General features: G+C 43.0%; 1 protein-coding gene across 2 annotated transcripts in view; it reads left to right on the forward strand.

Moving 5' to 3' along the window:
* Positions 1-17,548, forward strand: part of TGFB2 (transforming growth factor beta 2) — a 78,861-nt gene that overhangs the window by 45,907 nt on the left and 15,406 nt on the right. For both annotated transcript variants that reach the window (XM_080915437.1, XM_080915438.1), the window contains one exon: positions 5,236-5,399. In XM_080915437.1, coding sequence (XP_080771563.1) covers positions 5,236-5,399 — 164 coding nt within the window. The remainder of the gene's footprint in view (positions 1-5,235; positions 5,400-17,548) is intronic.

The raw sequence follows: 17,548 nt of genomic DNA on the forward strand, positions 1-17,548 counted from the left end.
ATATTTCTTACAGATTCTGTTTCTTCGTTCTTTGTCAGAACACATAGGTAAGACCTTTCTTCAGCTTTGTTTCTTTGTTTTGTTTGTTTCTTTTCCAGACAGGGTAGCCCTGGCAGTCCTGGAACTCACTCTGTAGATCAGGCTGACTTCAAACCTAGGTGGACCTGCCTCTGCCTCCTGAGTGCTGGGATTAAAGGTGTGTGTCACTACCACTGGGCCTTGTTTCTTTGTTTTTGTTGTCTGTTTTGCTTTGTCTTCATATAATCCCTAGTCATCTTAGAACAGCCAATATCTAGGCTGATTTCCTACTCATAGAAATCTTTCCACCTCAGACTCCAAAATGCTGAGATTATGAGTGTGCACTGCTCTACCTGACCATGATTTTGGGACCTCATTTGAGCATTATGGGGATAAGGGTAGGAAAATGGAATTGTCTTGTCATCCTTTAGAGTGGCCAGGACTTTCAGTAAAACAAGTGGAAGATGGTGGGAACTGTGCAAACTCTGGTTACTACCCCTCCATGCCCCCAACCATACAGGGGGCAGGAATTAGAGCACACAGAGCCCTTTATATGGTGCCCTTCGACATGCAGCTGTTTCTGTTCCTTCTCTTTGCCTCTAATGAATTCTGTCAGGCAGCAAGAGAGCTTCCCTCCCGGGCACATTCACAAAGGCCCAATGGCCACTTGGCAGCTTTGCAAGGGACCTGAGTAGAGATTTGTGCAGGATCCAGGGCTCCAACTTCCCATCTGCTTTCTCATGTGGTCCTGACAGCACCATTTAATATTGCCTTGCCTGGGTACCTAGAAGAAGAGACAGGCTCCAAAAAGCTGGGTCATGTTCCTGTTGCATTCAGCCAAGGTCTACTTGATTTGGTATTAGAACTGAGATTCCCCACTGAGATCTTTTCTGTCCTGAGATCTTCTTGCTCCGTGGGAATGTAGCAGGGCCTTTCTTCCAAGGAAAAACCATGGGGTCTCTTGCTCAAACAATCCAAAAAATGAAGGCTATAGAAAATTCTAGAGCAGCTAGGGATATAGCTCAGGTGTAGAGCAATTGTGTGGCATACATGAAGCTCTGGATTGCATCCTAGTGCCACCAGGAAGGAAGCACCAGCAAAGAAGGACGGAAGAATGGACAGGAAGGAAGAAAGGAAGGGAGGGAGGGAGGGAGGAAGGAAGGAAGAAGGAAGGAAGGAAGGAAGGAGGGAAGAAGGAAAGAAACCTGGGATAGGATCACTTGGGGATTTGCTTAGAAGAAGTAGAAACAAAATTGACCTCATGATCTTGAGTCAGCTGTAAAAAAGGAAATGCACATGTATGGGCAGAACACCAGGAAGAGGAAAAATCTTTGCTTAAAGTAAAGTGGGCTGGGGGCATATCCACACTCAATATTTTTTTTTTGTACCGTGACACTACCGTCAAGGGATGGGGCACTTGCCACCACAAAAATCCTGAATTGTGTAGAGGAGAACAGTGGTCATTTTGTAGTCCAAGAACCTCGTGTGAGGCTGGTACCAGCAGCAAGCAAAGGGCAGAAGCAGCGAATCCTGGAAGGCTAGGGCAGTGCAAAGGCTGAGGTTCCGAGCCTCATACCCACTGCCCTATAGGACTTCACATAAGAAACTATGAATTAAAACACTGTTAAAGATTTCAAAATGGTACCACAGAGCATTCAACTCAGGGTAGGGGACAGAGTTCGGGGACCCTGGCTGGTCACAAGGCCAAGAAGTCAGCTCTGCGCTATGTAGAAGAATGGTAAATGAAAGACACCTGAGCTCAAGGTGCTCTTAGAGAGAGGCTAAAGTATATATAATAAATTCCTTATTTGGAACAGACTCAAGTCAGTATCTTACATTTATGAAGTCATACATGATTAAATGCTACATTTAGCTTTCTCTATACTGATACTTTGCAAATTACCGAGGAGTTAAATCCCTGTGCCTCCAGCTCTCCAATCCCCAAATTTGATTTGCAAAAATGTGCAGCCAGAGCAAGGGGAGGGGCAGATGACCACCCAATCCATGACACCTGAATCGCTGGTGCACATGGTTTTTTTTGGGGTGCAAGGCACATGGGAATGCTTAGGGGGAAGTCACAGAGTCAGTGGCTGGTGGGACAGCCAAAGGGTTGAAGGAAAATCAGTTTGCTTGAGTTGAAAAAGGGGTCAGAAGCAGAGAGGGAGGAGCGCACCAGGTCGTGTGTGTGTGTGTGTGTGTGTGTGTGTGTGTGTGTGTGTGTGTGTGAGAGAGAGAGAGAGAGAGAGACTCGGGAGCACCTGGTAAGCTGGCTAGAATGGAAACTGGGATTGGAATTACAGAGGATTGATTATAGCAAGAACCCACCCCAGAGGGGGAAGTGAGTTCTTGGAGGAAGCAGCTCATTCCTAAGTGGGTGGATCTGGGCTGCACAAACCATTAACCCCCCCTACCCTGCTGCTCTGGAGGCCTGAGCGGAGGGAGCAAGCTTGCCATGCTCTGGTTCTAGCTGGTGGCAACCTGACCCATTTCGTTTAGAGCAATTTTCAGCAATATATCCCCCCAAACGAGAGGATATTTTGCAAGTTGATCAAGCCTCTCATCTAGGCCAGGGGTCTTGTGATCAGTAAGCAGGTGACAGTAGGGGACAGCTCTTAGGTCAGCAGCTTTTGTTGGCTTGTCACATCCTCTACCAGGACTGGTTGCTTCACCTGGCTCCAAAACCTGACTGGAGACATTGGTTGGGCCGTTCAGCCATCCCGACTCCTCGTGCTTTAACTGCTTTTATTTACAAAATGGGAACCTAAATGCAGATTGATTTTATCTGTCGGTTGAAGTATAAGCTGTCTAAGTGGTTCTGTGAGCCAGCAGAGACCATGTGCCTGGGCTGGAGGGAGCACAGAAGAGGGACCACACTTAGCCATTAAGCTGCTCTCGTAAATATTTGCCGATGCCCCTTCAGAGCTCAAATGCCTGGGACAGGATCATTTGGGGGATTTGCTTAGAAGAAGTAGAAACAAAATTGACCTCGTGATCCGAGGCAGCCGTAAAAAAAAGGAAACGGGTGTGTATGGGCAGAAGACCAGAAAGAGGGGGAAAAAAGTTCAAAGTTTAATAAACACAAAAGAGAATAAAAATAAATCTGGAAGGCACTTATTTACAAACTTGATGAAGGGGAAGATTATGGTGGAGGACTGTGAAGAATGACCATTTGTGGACGTCGGATGGGTCCGGAGGGGAGCCTTGGAAGGGAAAAGAGGAAAAGGAGGAGACGTTTACTCTGGCTAATGACAGGAAACACACACAACCTGTCTTGCTCTTCCAGGACATGTTTTCAAAGGATGTTTGAAGCCTCTGCTGTTTAACGTAGAGGATAGGCAAAGATGAATGTGGCTGTGACTCCTGTGGACCGTTCTGGCAAAGAGGGTGTGGGAAGCTGGAGAGTATAAGCTCTGGCCCATTGAGCCAGGGTGACCGACCTGTTTCAGCTGTGCTGCTCAGCTTAGGACCAAGATGGGTCTATTCCAAGCAGAGAAAAGTCAGTGTTGTCTCAGCAGCTGCCTTTGGGGTTCTATGGACTCTTCGGTTGTTCTGAAGGCTTCTCAATATCTGTCCCTTTCCTCCAAAGTCTGCTTATTTTAGATGTGTGGGGATGTTTGTTTGTTTGTTTCTGAGAGTTCTGGTGTGTGAGACCATAAAGCCTGAATTCATAGGGCAATTGACTTGGAAGTCCACAAGCCTGCATTTGCAGATTCTTGAGGATACAGGGAGAAGTAAGAGAGGACACCTGTGCTGCAAATCATGCAGAGCTTCTAAAGATGAGGAATTTTGTTTCTCACACTCCAGTAAAACCATCAAGGTACAGATTTCCCATGAAATCATGAGGGGTATTTATATCTGTTTTAAAATCAGCAAGATGGCTTGTTTGCCAAGTTAGTATTGCCAATAACCAGATATCTAGCTCTTTGAAGACACTCACTGATCATCAACTATGCAAACGAGATCTTCGGTGAAATCCCTGTATTCAGAACCCTGCCCTATGGGAAGGGGAGAAGAAATACCCTGCAAGTAGTCTTTTATTTTTTAGATTAAAAAATTTATTTTTACAGAGGAAAACAAAATAAAAAAATACAATGCAGAAACAAAATATGTAAAGAGAAACATAACTGTGGGTGGCCATGATGTTGTAACAAGGTCAGAGGTCATATGAATGAATGATCATGGTATAATGAGGTCATGTGATTGATCATGTTGTAATGAGGTCATGTGAATTAATGATCATGGTGTAATGAGGTCATGTGATTGAATGATCATGTAATGAGATCATGTGAATGTTAAGTGCAAGAAGTAGAGCATCTAGGTCAGCTATAACATTCTAGAACAGGGAAGGCATATTTATAGGGAAAAATTGCATGATTGTGGAAACATACTTTTGCCCAGTGTTGGTGCTCCATGAATATTGGAAGTGAAATCAATGTATCAAGGCAGCCTGCTGGTAGAAAAATAACAGAAGATTCTTACCAGAGGATGGTCTAGAACTTGCGCAACATCACAAATTCTGTCTTCCACAAGGCTCCAAAGTAAAGGAATTGGTTCTTTATTCTTCCTCTTTCTAGATAGAATGATGACCTTTTACCCACAGATGAAGTTACTCTCCCTCAAGAATTTGAAGGCTGGACCAGGTGTGGGTAGTTTGTGTGTCTGCTCTTGTTTTATTCACTTTTTTTTAAAAATCATAATTTGATCATGTGTATGAAAACCCAGACTTTAAAAGTAAAAAACCAACCCAGTCGGTGAGTCTGAATAGGAGTAGGGTAGCTGGATGCCAAACTTTCAAGGAAAGAAACACGTGGGGAGAAAGAAGCTGTGCCACTTAGGAGCTATTTTCTTGGCATATCTGATTAAAGCGTATGCAAGCCCAGCAGCTCTCTTGAGCCATCAACTGTCATGAACTTGTTCCAATTCATAACCATCTGGGGTTTTCCACTGGTCTGTCAGCCTTCAAAAGACTGGGTTAACTGCTTTCATTCAGACGTGGTGGTTGGAAATGGTTTGTTAATCGTTCTTAATCTGCTTCTCCTGGAACCAAACACACATGTTGATTTTAGTTTGTTCCTGGTTAAATTGTTAATGGTATTAAATTGGCCATTGGAAACCAAATTCTGTAGACATTTCCCTATGGCTCCTTGGGACTATCTTACACTGTGGTCCTTCTTGATGGATTGAATCTTTCTCAATGGTTGCGTTAACTTTTTACAGATGCCATCCCGCCCACTTTCTACAGACCCTACTTCAGAATCGTCCGCTTTGATGTCTCAACAATGGAGAAAAATGCTTCGAATCTGGTGAAGGCGGAGTTCAGGGTCTTTCGCTTGCAGAACCCCAAAGCCAGAGTGGCTGAACAACGAATTGAACTGTATCAGGTAACCTGTGCTCAGGTTGTGTTAGTGGGTGAGACACTTTCTACTCTTAGGATTTTCCTCCAAGCACCTTCATGATGTGATGCCTTGTTTTTACTCTCACCACAACAGCTGGTCCCCCTTCCCTCAGCAGAGTCAAGACATGCAACAAACTCCGCACATACCCGAGTACTTACCTTAGGAGACTCTAGTGCACAGGTCAGGCCTGAGGCCTGGAAAGCCAGGTCACACAGATCACCCCAAGCAGGGAAACTGAATGGGATCTCCTTTCTCCTTTACTCCCCTCTTCTTTTTCTCACCTCCTTTCTCTCTACCCCTGCCATTCCTCATTTCCTGTTTTCTATAACCTGTCTTGTCTCTGCTTCCTGATTCTTTTACCTCTCCCACAGCCAATCACTCAATGTGCTGGCCTCTACCCACATGTGCAGATTCTGTTCTGCATTGTGCCAGCTTCCCTGACATCTCCAGACATCCCATCTTGTCAGTAGAGCTTCATCTTGTTGAAAACATGGATGAAGAATGGGGTCCCTGAGATTTCAGACTCAGACTCTGAATTAAGTAACTCAGGGGAAGCCTGTGGGACTGAGGTTTGAGTCACCTAGGATCTTTGCAAAATATAGACACCTGTTTTCTACCTGTTCCAGTTTAAAGAGGTCCTTTGTATCCCCACACCTGGGCTTAGAAAAAAAAAAAAAAACATATTCTGATAATATAACTGGGTCTTCTAAGAATCCAACATTCTCACCACAGTCTTCAGGCAGTCTGTATGTTCCATGAAGCTGTTCTTTAAAACCTTGCATCTGGTGAGGAAGGCAGATGTTACAAACAGAGAGCTTAAATGTCACCATGCCACATGAACAGCATGTGCATGTTTAGAAGACAGAGACTGGGAGCTCTCAGCAAGGCATCAGTGCTCAAACGAGGCTTCCAAAAACACCTTAAAGTATATTAAGATAAGATAAGGGGTCATTCTGAGCAGAAACAGCAGTGTAATATCGGCATTCCAATATGTTATATGTAGGGCCTATTGTATGCACCTAGGATAAGGTGTCCCATACTTGGAAATAAAAAAAGAGCAGGAGAAGGTGGTCTCCAGGCAGAGTATATCAGAGAGAGACTGAAGGAGATTAAGAGCAGACCCCTGGTTCAAGTAGTGTGGTTCACAGTATTTGAAGAACAAAACGCAATTGATATTTATATGCAGATACCTCATTGTTCCAGTTTTAATTATTTGAAAAACTGAATAATAAAGATTAGGATTTTCCTCATTCTTTACAAAAATGGGAAATTACAATACATGTACCTGTTAGGTGTGAGTTCATGAGACTATATGAATAACTCTTAAATAGGGTTCAGCAAGAACTTGTGGAGCATACATGTAAAGTGCTTTCTTATTTCTAGAATGGATCCTTTGTTAGATTAGGTGTTTGAGTCTTCACATGTGCTCTGAGAGCACACTGTGGACAGCTCATGCCCTATAGGTATTGATAAGCCAGCCAAGCCTCAGAGTAGTGAATGTCTATGCCTGCTTCCTACTGTGTTGTGGCCACTTCAGGAGAGGTATGTCACATGATTCCTCTACACTGTGAAACATGCCCTCTCTGGCATTATTTCTACCTTCTTTATCCTTCTTATAGAGAAAGATGCTAAGTTGAATCTCAAAGAGACTGAGCAATTGGTCAAAGTCACAAGGTTAGGAAGTGGCAGGCATGAGACAGGAATCTGTTTCTAACTTGTAAGGCTCTGGTGTCCTTTCTCAGAGATTGCACAGCATTGGCTGCCCTTGGTGTGAAAAACAGGAACTGATAGATGAAATCTCTAAACTTCAATAGGAAGACAAATTCCCCCACAGATAGATTATCAAAAGGTGGCTTGCCTTTGCCCATTATTATTTGTTTGAATTATAAATCGTTAGAAGTAAGAAGCATGGAATTAGACAGGAAGGAACATGGAAGATGCCCCAGCAGCAATGAAGCAACAATGATGCTTTGGACTTGAACCTTTTACCAGTGTATTGAGTGGTGCTGGCCAGAACACCTAGCCATGAAAGGAAGGCCCATTTACTTAATACCACACTCTATAAAATCCACCCATATTTTATCCCGTTCACTCCTGAGCTGTTCTCCAATGTATGCATCTGACCCCTTTATCAGAAGCTCCAGTTTTCCTTGTCCCTTGTCAGCTTCCCACTTTAGTTGTCACTGGGGTAAAAAGGGTGGTTCTGTTTTTGCAGCATTTCGTCATATAATTTTTAGCCTAGTGATGCTTATGATAATAGTCTTGAATTGCAATAATGAGGCTAAGTAACAAGAACAGAACTGAACACCTGTAATAGATTTATGAGTTTTAGATCCAAACTCATTGAAAATATTATGTTGGGACCCCATATGGTTTTGTTCTTAAATGGGAAGATCTCAAACTATTTGAAAAATTCAGTTGTTCAGAAGAACAAGTCCCTGAAGTTTCTGGATGCTCTTCGATTACACATCTTCTCATATTGTGCTTCCTAGAGGATGATGGGGTAATTTGGAGTCAGTTGAGATTGATGTATGCAAGATACATTGATAATTCTCAGGGAACTCTGTAGACAATGTTGTGGTGGTGGTAGTGATGATGTGTGTGTATGTGTGTGTGTGTGTGTGTGTGTATATGTATGTATGTACCATGAACTTAGCATGAGAGTGCCTCTCACCAGGTAACCCATCAGAACCCAAACAGGAATAAAGCAAAGCCATCCTCTTACCTCTCATTCTCCCCAGCCTCCTGTCTTCTCTATTATACCTGGTTTCCAAAGGGTCCAGCTGAAAGAGAGCAGGTGCAGTGCCACGGTACAGCAGCTCATGAAACAGCAGCACGGCCATAGATTCTTTCTGTCTGTTTAAGAGTTTAGTTTAAGTATTAAACATTTGGACTTGAAGATGAAGTGGAGAATTGATGTTTGTGGAGCAAAATAATTAAACTATTTTAGGAGTGAGAACAACTCATCACCCACGTAAGCAGATGGTCTACATAGTTCATCTTGGCAGGAATCTGAAACATGAATCTGAGGCTTTAGGGTAACAGTGAGGATGATGGTGGATGGGCTGGACCTTCACATGGGGAGGTCTGGGTTCCTAAGATGTAAAAGAAGAGGTGCCTAGCCACTGTGGGGAAAACAGTGTGAATGGAGTTCATGAAAACTGCTGTTTTTTCCTCCATCCATGTGTGTGTGTGTGTGTGTGTGTGTGTGTGTGTGTGTGAGAGAGAGAGAGAGAGAGAGAGAGAGAGAGAGAGAGAGAGAGAGAGAGAGAGAGAGTTTTCAACTTCTATTTCTCATATTGCCCAAGAGGATATAAAATAAAAAGAGGTCAGCCAGAAAACCTGACTGTCTGTTAAATTAGACTTGCAAAGTATGCTACTGAAAAAAAAAAAGAAGTTATACTGTGCTCCTGTTATATGAAATTTTACAACACACAATCCCCTTAAGACTGATCTCACCTCTGGCGCCACATCGGAGACATACAGAGCATAGTAACCATTTCAACCACCCTCCAAAACAAACAAACAAACAAAACAGCCATGGTGTACCAAAAAACACTCTTTACACAAGGCCATTAATATTGCATGGGTTTTGGAGTGATCAAGTGAGCTGCCTGCCTCATAAGGAAGTTGAATTGTTATCATTTCCATTAAGTCATGATGCTACCCTGAGACGGCTAGCCTTGTGAGGAGATGGGACCCAGAATGTCACACAGACAGCAGTCCTTCTTGTTCACATTAAATAATAAAAAAACCCGAGTGTTCAATGGTAACTAATAGTGCCGTTATTCCTTTTTTTCATACTGTAATGAGGGAACAGTAGAACAGTGTTGATAGCTGTTGCTAACTCATACCATGTGCACTGTGCACTGCATAGTGATGCTGTAAGTGCTGTGTGTGTGTGTGTGTGTGTGTGTGTGTGTGTGTGTAAAAAGAGCCATTCACTCTTTATAAAAACCCACAAGGTATGTACTGTCATCCACTGTATGTTATAAAAAAGTTCTACCAGAGCGTGGAGAACTTCAGTGACATTGTTGGCCACTGGACTTGAGGAGGGTCATGCCTTAATTCCAACCTAGGCTGACTGGCTCCGGGAGCCATATTCTCAGCCTCTTCACCATATCTGCAGAAAGCACAAGGCTGTGGCATTGGGACCATGTGTGTTGAAGGTATAGCTTTGGCCCTTTGGGATCCCAAGGAAGTCCTGCTGCTAGAAGGATTTACAAGTTGGTGTGATCCAAATACAAGAACCTTGCTTGTCAGAGATGTGTCAGGTGCAGAGTTCAAGCACAGAAGCTTCCTGGGTAGGCTCTGTCTCCCCAGCAATTACCACTGTAATTTCCCAAGCATTCTTTTGAACTTTTATAGAACAATATCCCTAATTTACAGTCTGGCTCCCAAATGTTATAAACAAAGCTTGAGCTCAATAGTTCTTATTGCACAGGGTCTGATTCCTGCATGCTCTCCCATGAGTTGCCTCAGGGCTTACTTTTAAAGAGCATTTCCCACACCCTCTGCACATGAGCCATTCGGAGTAGAGAAGAAAAGGAGCCTGGTAATTAGTCAGCCCTGTGTTTGCTTTGATCACTACTTTTTTTTTTTTTTTTTTTAGTATTGGCTTTTGATCCCAGCAAATGCTTCTTCTCTCTCAGCATCTATATCACAAACTGGAGCAAGAGGTTTTTTTCAAATGAGTCTTTGAGGCAATGTGCCTTCCAAGAATGACATATCAGAAGCAGAGCTGGACTATTATCTGGTTACACTGGTCACCTAGAGGGGGTACTTTTGCTATAACTGGCTTGTAGGAAACAGTGCTCTCGTTCTCTCTGGTTGGATTTGGTCTGACCTGTTCCCTGCTATGAGCAGGGCAGGGAAGAGTGAAGGGATTCACCATCACTAAATTTCATTTCCTGGCTTGTGTGTTTCCTTGATTAAATCTCTAAGGACGGTGAGTGGGCAGGGGACTATGATGTGTCTTGTTTGCCTTTTGAAGAATTACTATAAAGCAATTGTTTGCCTTTTGAAGAATTACTATAAAGCAGTTAAATCAACAGGGACAACCCTTTACTTCTTTCCCTGTCCCTACTGCTACTTTAAGGTCCCTCATCAAAGAAATTTGCTATTTCTAGTTGGTTTTTAACATTTTAATTTGTGTTTATGAGTGGGTGCCTGTATGAGTGTATGTGGCACCAACATGTGTCTAATAGTCACAGAGGCCAGGCAGGAGCATCTGATTTCCCAGAACTGGATTTAAAAATGATTATGAACCTCCCAGTGTAGACATTGGGAATGGGTTTCCTGGAAGAGATCCAAACCATGGAGATATCTCTACAGCCCCCCTCTGAACTTTCAATAAAGTTCTTTTTAGCCTGCTGCAAATGTTTCGTATCTCAACTCTTCTATAACCATCCGAGGCCAAAATCTCTTCCTAGGGAGAATCCATGCTTATTTTGTGACTCTGGCATTTTGATAAAGTTCAAAATAACTTTTGGTAGAACTTTTGTTCTAGAAGTAGGCTTAGAACACAGCTCTTGAGGACACCTGAATATTTGAAAGGTAGTATCTCAGTTAGGGTTTATTGCTGTGAAGAGATACCATAACCAAGACAACTCTTACCAAAAAAAAAAAAAAAAAAAAAAAAAAAAAAAAAGCATTTAAAAAAGCATTGAGCACTAGGAGTCATTAAAGCCCACCGCCACAGTGACACATTTCCTCCAAGAAGACCACACCTATTCTAACAAGGACACACCTTCTAATAATGTCACTCTCTGTAGGCTGAGCACTCAAACGCATGAGGCTATGGGGAGCCAAACCTATTCAAACCACGACAGATGGTATTGATTTTTTAAACTGCTGTATTAGTGAAGAGTTTAGACAATGAGGCAGATGGTATTGGTCTTCAGTTAGATATGAAGTCAGATCTTGTCAGCTTCCTGTGCCCATTCTAATGTGAAAAATGCTGCTTTCTGCCTTAGACTACTATGAGGTTCCCCAATCCTGGTCCCTTGTCTATCTCTTCCACTCTCTACCCATTTCCTGCTAAAACTTGTGTTCACTCTTCTGTCTTCCCACAATGCACTTCTAGAGCTAACCATGTGCCTGGCTTACATCTGTAACTTGCTGGTAACTTTGTGCCCTACCCTGTCTCTCACCCCAGGGTCCACTTTCCAACAGAGCCACCTCTGCTCTCAGTTCTTTTCCCCTTGATGATGTTCTTCATCATCAGACACCCTTGATCTTGGTTCCACTCCATCTTCATGCTCTTTTCTCTTTCCCTGCTACCCTTGCCTGCACAATAGCTACTTATCAAATGCTTTTGAATGAAGTCAAGAAAAAAAAATTCATAAGAACATTGTTAAAAATAAATGAATGACATCATGAGTGCTTCTGTAAGAACTGTCACTCACTTCCTTAGCGCTGGAAAATGTCCTACACTGATTTTTTAAAAGATCTCTCTCCAAATATTGGAGGAGAAAGGAACGTACTTACCTACCCACTTTCTGTTGTTTATTCAGAAGCTGGCAACCTAGATAATAGCAATGTAGGTGTTAAAAAAAAGATTCTATAATGAGTTAGTGAAATGAATACTCTTGGGTTTAGGCATGGCTTGTGTCTTAGTAACACATGTATTTAAGGTATGACCTCCAGCGAAAAGGTGTAGTCAAGTGATAGAGCATTGAAGAAATGAGGCATGGTGGGAAAGTAGTGCCTTGAAGGAGGCACATTGACAGTGGTTGATTTCCACATTGTGGTGAGAATTAGGTCTAGTGAGATTGAGTTGCTCTTTCTCTCAAAGTGGCTTGTTCTATGCCAGGTCCAAAGGGTACCTCAATCTCCCCTACAAAAGGCAGGCTCACTGACTTAGTCCAATTCAAGATGGACTATAGAGAAGGATCTCTGGTGGTTATATAAAAGCCACCATTCCTCAGGATTTAATTTAATAAAGGGAGTCATTTTCCTTGCCTCCACAGAGGGGACACGTGGCTCTCCACTGGCTTATACCTGTGACATTTATTAGCACATCGAAGCCAATTCTGGCCTCCAGGCCCCTTAGTCCCTATTAATATTTATTTACATACTTACCAAAGCACCCATGCTAGCCTCCTGGCCCTTATCACCACCCCATTCCCATTCTGCTATGACAGGTTGTTCCAGACCCCCCTTCTTTATAAGGTCAAAATATCCCCACCCCCATCCCCACCCTACTATTCCATCTTTCTCTATTCTTCTCTTTCTTGATATTCTCTCTTGACATTATCTATTATTCTTCCCACTTCTAAAGCCTTGGCCATATTCATTCTTTTTCTCGTTTTCTAGGTTCTGAACTCTTCCAGATGCCTCTGGAAGCTTCCCCCCCTCCCCACCTTCTCTTTCTCTCCCTCTCTCTCCTCTATCCACAATAGAACCCACCCCTAGTCATGGAACAGCTATGTCAGTGGTTTCTTTACTGTGCCCTTGCATACACCATGAAGCGAGGTCTACCCTATGTTGGCCTTTCTCTGTTTACATGCCACTTTGGCAAACACTCTCACCATGCTATGATATAACTCACGTGTCTCAATTCCAGGCCCCTAAACTATGAGGCAGATAAACCTCTTTTTCCAACAAAGTACACAGCCTCAGGTATTTTGTCATTTCAGCAGGAAGCAAACTAAGACGATAATGATAACTGCCAATCTCTCTATCTTTCTAAAAAACAAACAAAAATAGGCTATTATTGATGTATTTAAGCTGTAGAGCCCCTTCCAGCAACGAAACAATGAGCTACATGTAAAGATATACATAAAGTATAATTCACACGAATTGCAGGTACCAGGAAGTGGAAGGACGGTATAAGAAACGTGTTCTTCAAGCCTATGTGTGTTAGTGTCAGCTCAGAGAATTGGAAGAGGAAATCAGAGAAGACAATCAGAAGAAAGCCCCAGGCAATCAGTCCATGTGCCCATTTCAGACTCAGTCCCATCTGTGGCAAAAGACAACTACATCATTGGCACAGTGCATAGTCCTAGGCTGTGTGGTATAGCCGCCAAGGAGTGAGGGAGTTTGGCCAATAAAAGGATACAATGTCCTCGTACCATTGAGTGCTATGCTGAATGGTCTCTCTCCAGCACTGAGGTGATCCAGTGTGGTAGAATTTCTTCCTAAGCCTTGAGAGAGGTCTGCAATGGCCTCACATGTTCCCTTGAGCTGCAGTATCTAGATTTCAGTGACAAAGGTCTCTTTCATTCCCTAGACCTGGAGAAGTGACTTTACTTGTTTATGCCATATGCAGTCACAGTTAGCACAAAGGGTCATCTGTAGAGAAGGAAGGAAAGGAAAGGGAACAATAGAGAATTGTAAGGTGTTTTCATCACAGAGTGATATGGAGTGTGTGTGTGTGTGTGTGTGTGTGTGTGTGTGTGTGTGTGTCTTCGTAAGTCTGTGTGTGTCTGTGTCTATGTCTATATGCGTGTATCTATGTCTATGTGTGTATCTGTGTTCTGTATCTGTGTGTATATGTCTCTTTCTCTAGCTCTTTCTCTGTGTGTATGTGTGTCTCTCTGTGTCTATGTCTGTCTGTGGCTATGTGTATGTGTGTATTTATGTCTATGTCCGTGTTAGGTCTCTCTCTCTCTCTCTCTCTCTCTCTCTCTCTCTCTCTCTCTCTCTCTCTCTCTCCCTCCTCTCTCTCTCTCTCTCTCTCTCTCTCTCTCTCTCTCTCTCTCTCTCTCTGTGTGTGTGTGTATCTGGTAGCATTAGCATAAAGGTCATTAAAGATTCTGTGTGTTCTTCTTGATCATGGGTGCATGTGGTTATGCATATCATATTAGTGAGCTATCTACTGTAAAAAGAAAACACTCATGAGTGTTACAGGCTGGCTCTTCAAGTTCTCAAGAAGTCCTTGCCAGGTCTACATTACTTAGGACTTCTTGGAAGGGTACAATTACAAAGGAGCCATGACAATTACAGGACACAGCCTTAGCAGAAATAGTAAGTACTAGGCTGGCTAAGCCACCTCCAAAGGTACTAATGCCAGCCTTGATTCATGAGGCACCCACCCCTAAAGTGGCCAATGATGACAAGGAATAGAGTTACAGTTCTGCCTCTAGAAAAGAAAAGTTCATTTCACCCAGCTCCGACTCTCTAGAAAGTTCCACTTTCCATCACTTGGCAATTCTTTTATCTGCTCCCTGCCCCCATGCTTCTGCTGGTGTTTTCCTAATAACATGTAAACAAAGCAGAAAAGGCCACATTCAGGATCCTATCATAGACCCCAATGATTCAGTTCTCAGTACATGTGTAACCTCTGTGGTTGCCGTGTGGGTACGTATAAAGCCCAAAAGAATTTTCATTTGTCACAATCAAAGACTGATAGTTCAGTGACTTATCACTTAAGGAGTGCTTCTAGGTTTGTTAGTGATAAGAATTAATCAGGACAAGGCTGTGTCAGGTGCCAAGAGAAGATTGTGTGGAGTAAGGAAACAATTGGAAGAACATTCCTTGCCCTGAAGGATATTACTGCTCAGTCACACATCTCAAAGTTCCCAAACAGCATGGTGTGTGAGCACTGTTGCAGCTGGGTTTATCTCCTTTCCCCACAGATATATTGAAGTACAAATTCCTAAAATATCATCTCCCTTGCAAGTAAATTCATGGCAGAGATAATTAGTTAAGATGGGACCATGCTGGAGGAGGACAGCTCCATCCATAATAGTGGGCTTGCTGACTAATGTCCATAACAAGAGGACCCCATGAAACCAGAGATGCACCAGAAGAGTGACATCCTGTGACATTTTAATTAAAAAGAAATTTGGTTTTGAAAACTCACATGTTTAGAGAGTGAGAAGTTGGGTGTGCCTGACTTGATGATGGTCTTTGCACCTCTCCCAGTACAGATGATCTTCAAGGGCACTTTGCTTACATCAGAGGAGTCTCCAGTGAACCTCAGGGGCCACAGAGTGGGTGGAATAGGGGGCTCTTTTGCCCAGGTGAGCAAGACTTCTCACCTAACAGGCCTTGAAGCTCTTTCAGGCATTGAAATTTCACTCTCTCTGCTGTAGACAGTGCAACATCAAGTGTGACTTTGGGGACATCCTGCCAGGATGAAAGTAACTGCATCAGTATCAGGTGCTGGACTGGGTGTGCTGATGTTAGCTTTGAGACACACATGATGAAGACATTGAGAAGCAGTAAGAGATGTGATGTCAAGATGGATAGATAGATAGATAGATAGATAGATAGATAGATAGATAGATAGATAAATAGATAGATAAATGATAGGTAAGTATGTAGACAGGTAATAGGTAGGTAGGTAAATAGATAGATGGTAGATAGGTGGGAGGGTGTTTAGGTAGATCAATAAATAGATGATAGGTAGGTAGGTAGATAGGTGGGTGGGTGAATAGATAAATAGATAGATAGATAGATAGATAGATAGATAGATAGATAGATAGATAGATAGATAGATTTTGTTGGACATCATAATTACCTTACACAGCATATTCATGGCCAACCTGGGTAAGTTAGACCTCATTTTAAAGTAAAAAAAATCAAGGAAAATGACTAAGGCTATAGACCTTTTGTCTACCTTTCATAAAGAATCTAGCAACACACATATGCACACACACACACACACACACACAGAGAGAGAGAGAGAGAGAGAGAGAGAGAGAGAGAGAGAGAGAGAGAGAGAGACAGAGAGACAGAGAGACAGAGAGACAGAGACAGATAGAGATAGAAACTATTGACTCCATGGATGGTGGATGTGGCTACTGCCTGAGTAATTTATATTAAAAGTGTTCCCCAAACAAAGAAAGTAAATCCCCCCAGTCCACACTCTGTATCCTTCCCATAGTCCAAAGCACATATAGCCTTTACTGAACAACTAATTTTAGAGAGACACAGAGAAGACAGCTTTACTTGGTAACACAGACCTAAGTCTACCCAGACCGTGTTACCCAGAACATGGGGGAGGGGTGCAAAGGCAGCAGTGCTATAAGTTCAAAGTCAGCATGTTCAGAATGAATTCAATGTGAGCACGAGCAGCTTAGTGAGACCCTGTGTTAAAATTAAAAATAAGAGGGCTGATGACATAGCTCAGTAATAAAGCACTTGCCTACAGAACATAGGCCTTAAATCAGTGCCCGGCACTGGGGGTTGGTCATAGGACATTGCCAGAACAGTGAAGCACCTTGTATTGAACCTGAAGGAAGCCAGCTCTTATGACTAAGATTGTCATGGAAAAGAGAGAGTTTCACATTTTGCTAGAACAAACAAAAGACAATGTTAGAGAAGCCTTTTCCTAGGTATCCTGGCTTGTGCTTCTGGGGTTTGGCAGTGCACATGAGCAGCCCTTCAGGTCTTCTCTTCAGCTATAGGGTGTACAGATTCAGAACCATGCTGTCTACCCCATGGGACTTTTGTTAGACTGAAAACAAGCATGGAAATATTAGGAGAGCCCAACTGGCCACACAGACACAAGGCAGTGGAGCTATGATGAACTGAGCCTGCTTGGGGGAAATGTTCGGGTGATGTAGAATAGAAAGAATCTGAAGTGTTTAGAGATGACAGACAAAGGCCTTTCATGTAAAGTCAAGAGAACAGAGGGGCATAAGAAGCGAGAGGTGAGTGAGCTGGGTTGGCCTGCAGCAGCTGGCCTCTCCAGGGCCTCTCCAGTCTCCAGCTTTGTAATTCAGAAGCTCATGACTTGGGGTCAAGCACATCCAAGAGGTTCATGGTCACAGCCAAGAGAGCATACACTGAAATCATCATTTGTTGATACATTGGAAACTCTACTCACATTTAAGCACACCTAGACATTAGTGACAGTTGGAGTACTGGACATGTGAAAGACCATGTCACAGCAAGAGCTCAGCTTGGTGTTTTCTCTATAGCCCTGTTGTAAAATCTCCTTCCTGGCTGAATCAACTCCTCAGTTCTCCTGCCAGGATATGGGCAGGACAGCAATGTCCAATTCCCAAGGCTTTCTTTCAGTGTTGTGGTATCTTGTGGAGAGATGTCACCCTTGGCACTGAGCCAAATCCTAAGTTGATTTACAGTATTATTCTTTGATGGTGAAGATTTTTCTCTGGCTGTAATTTACAACTAGGCTTTTACTTTTCTTTTTCTTTTCTAACCCCCAAACTATTCGGTAA

Source organism: Micromys minutus, assembly GCF_963924665.1.
Source record: "Micromys minutus genome assembly, chromosome: 1".
Classification (NCBI taxonomy): Eukaryota; Metazoa; Chordata; class Mammalia; order Rodentia; family Muridae; genus Micromys; species Micromys minutus.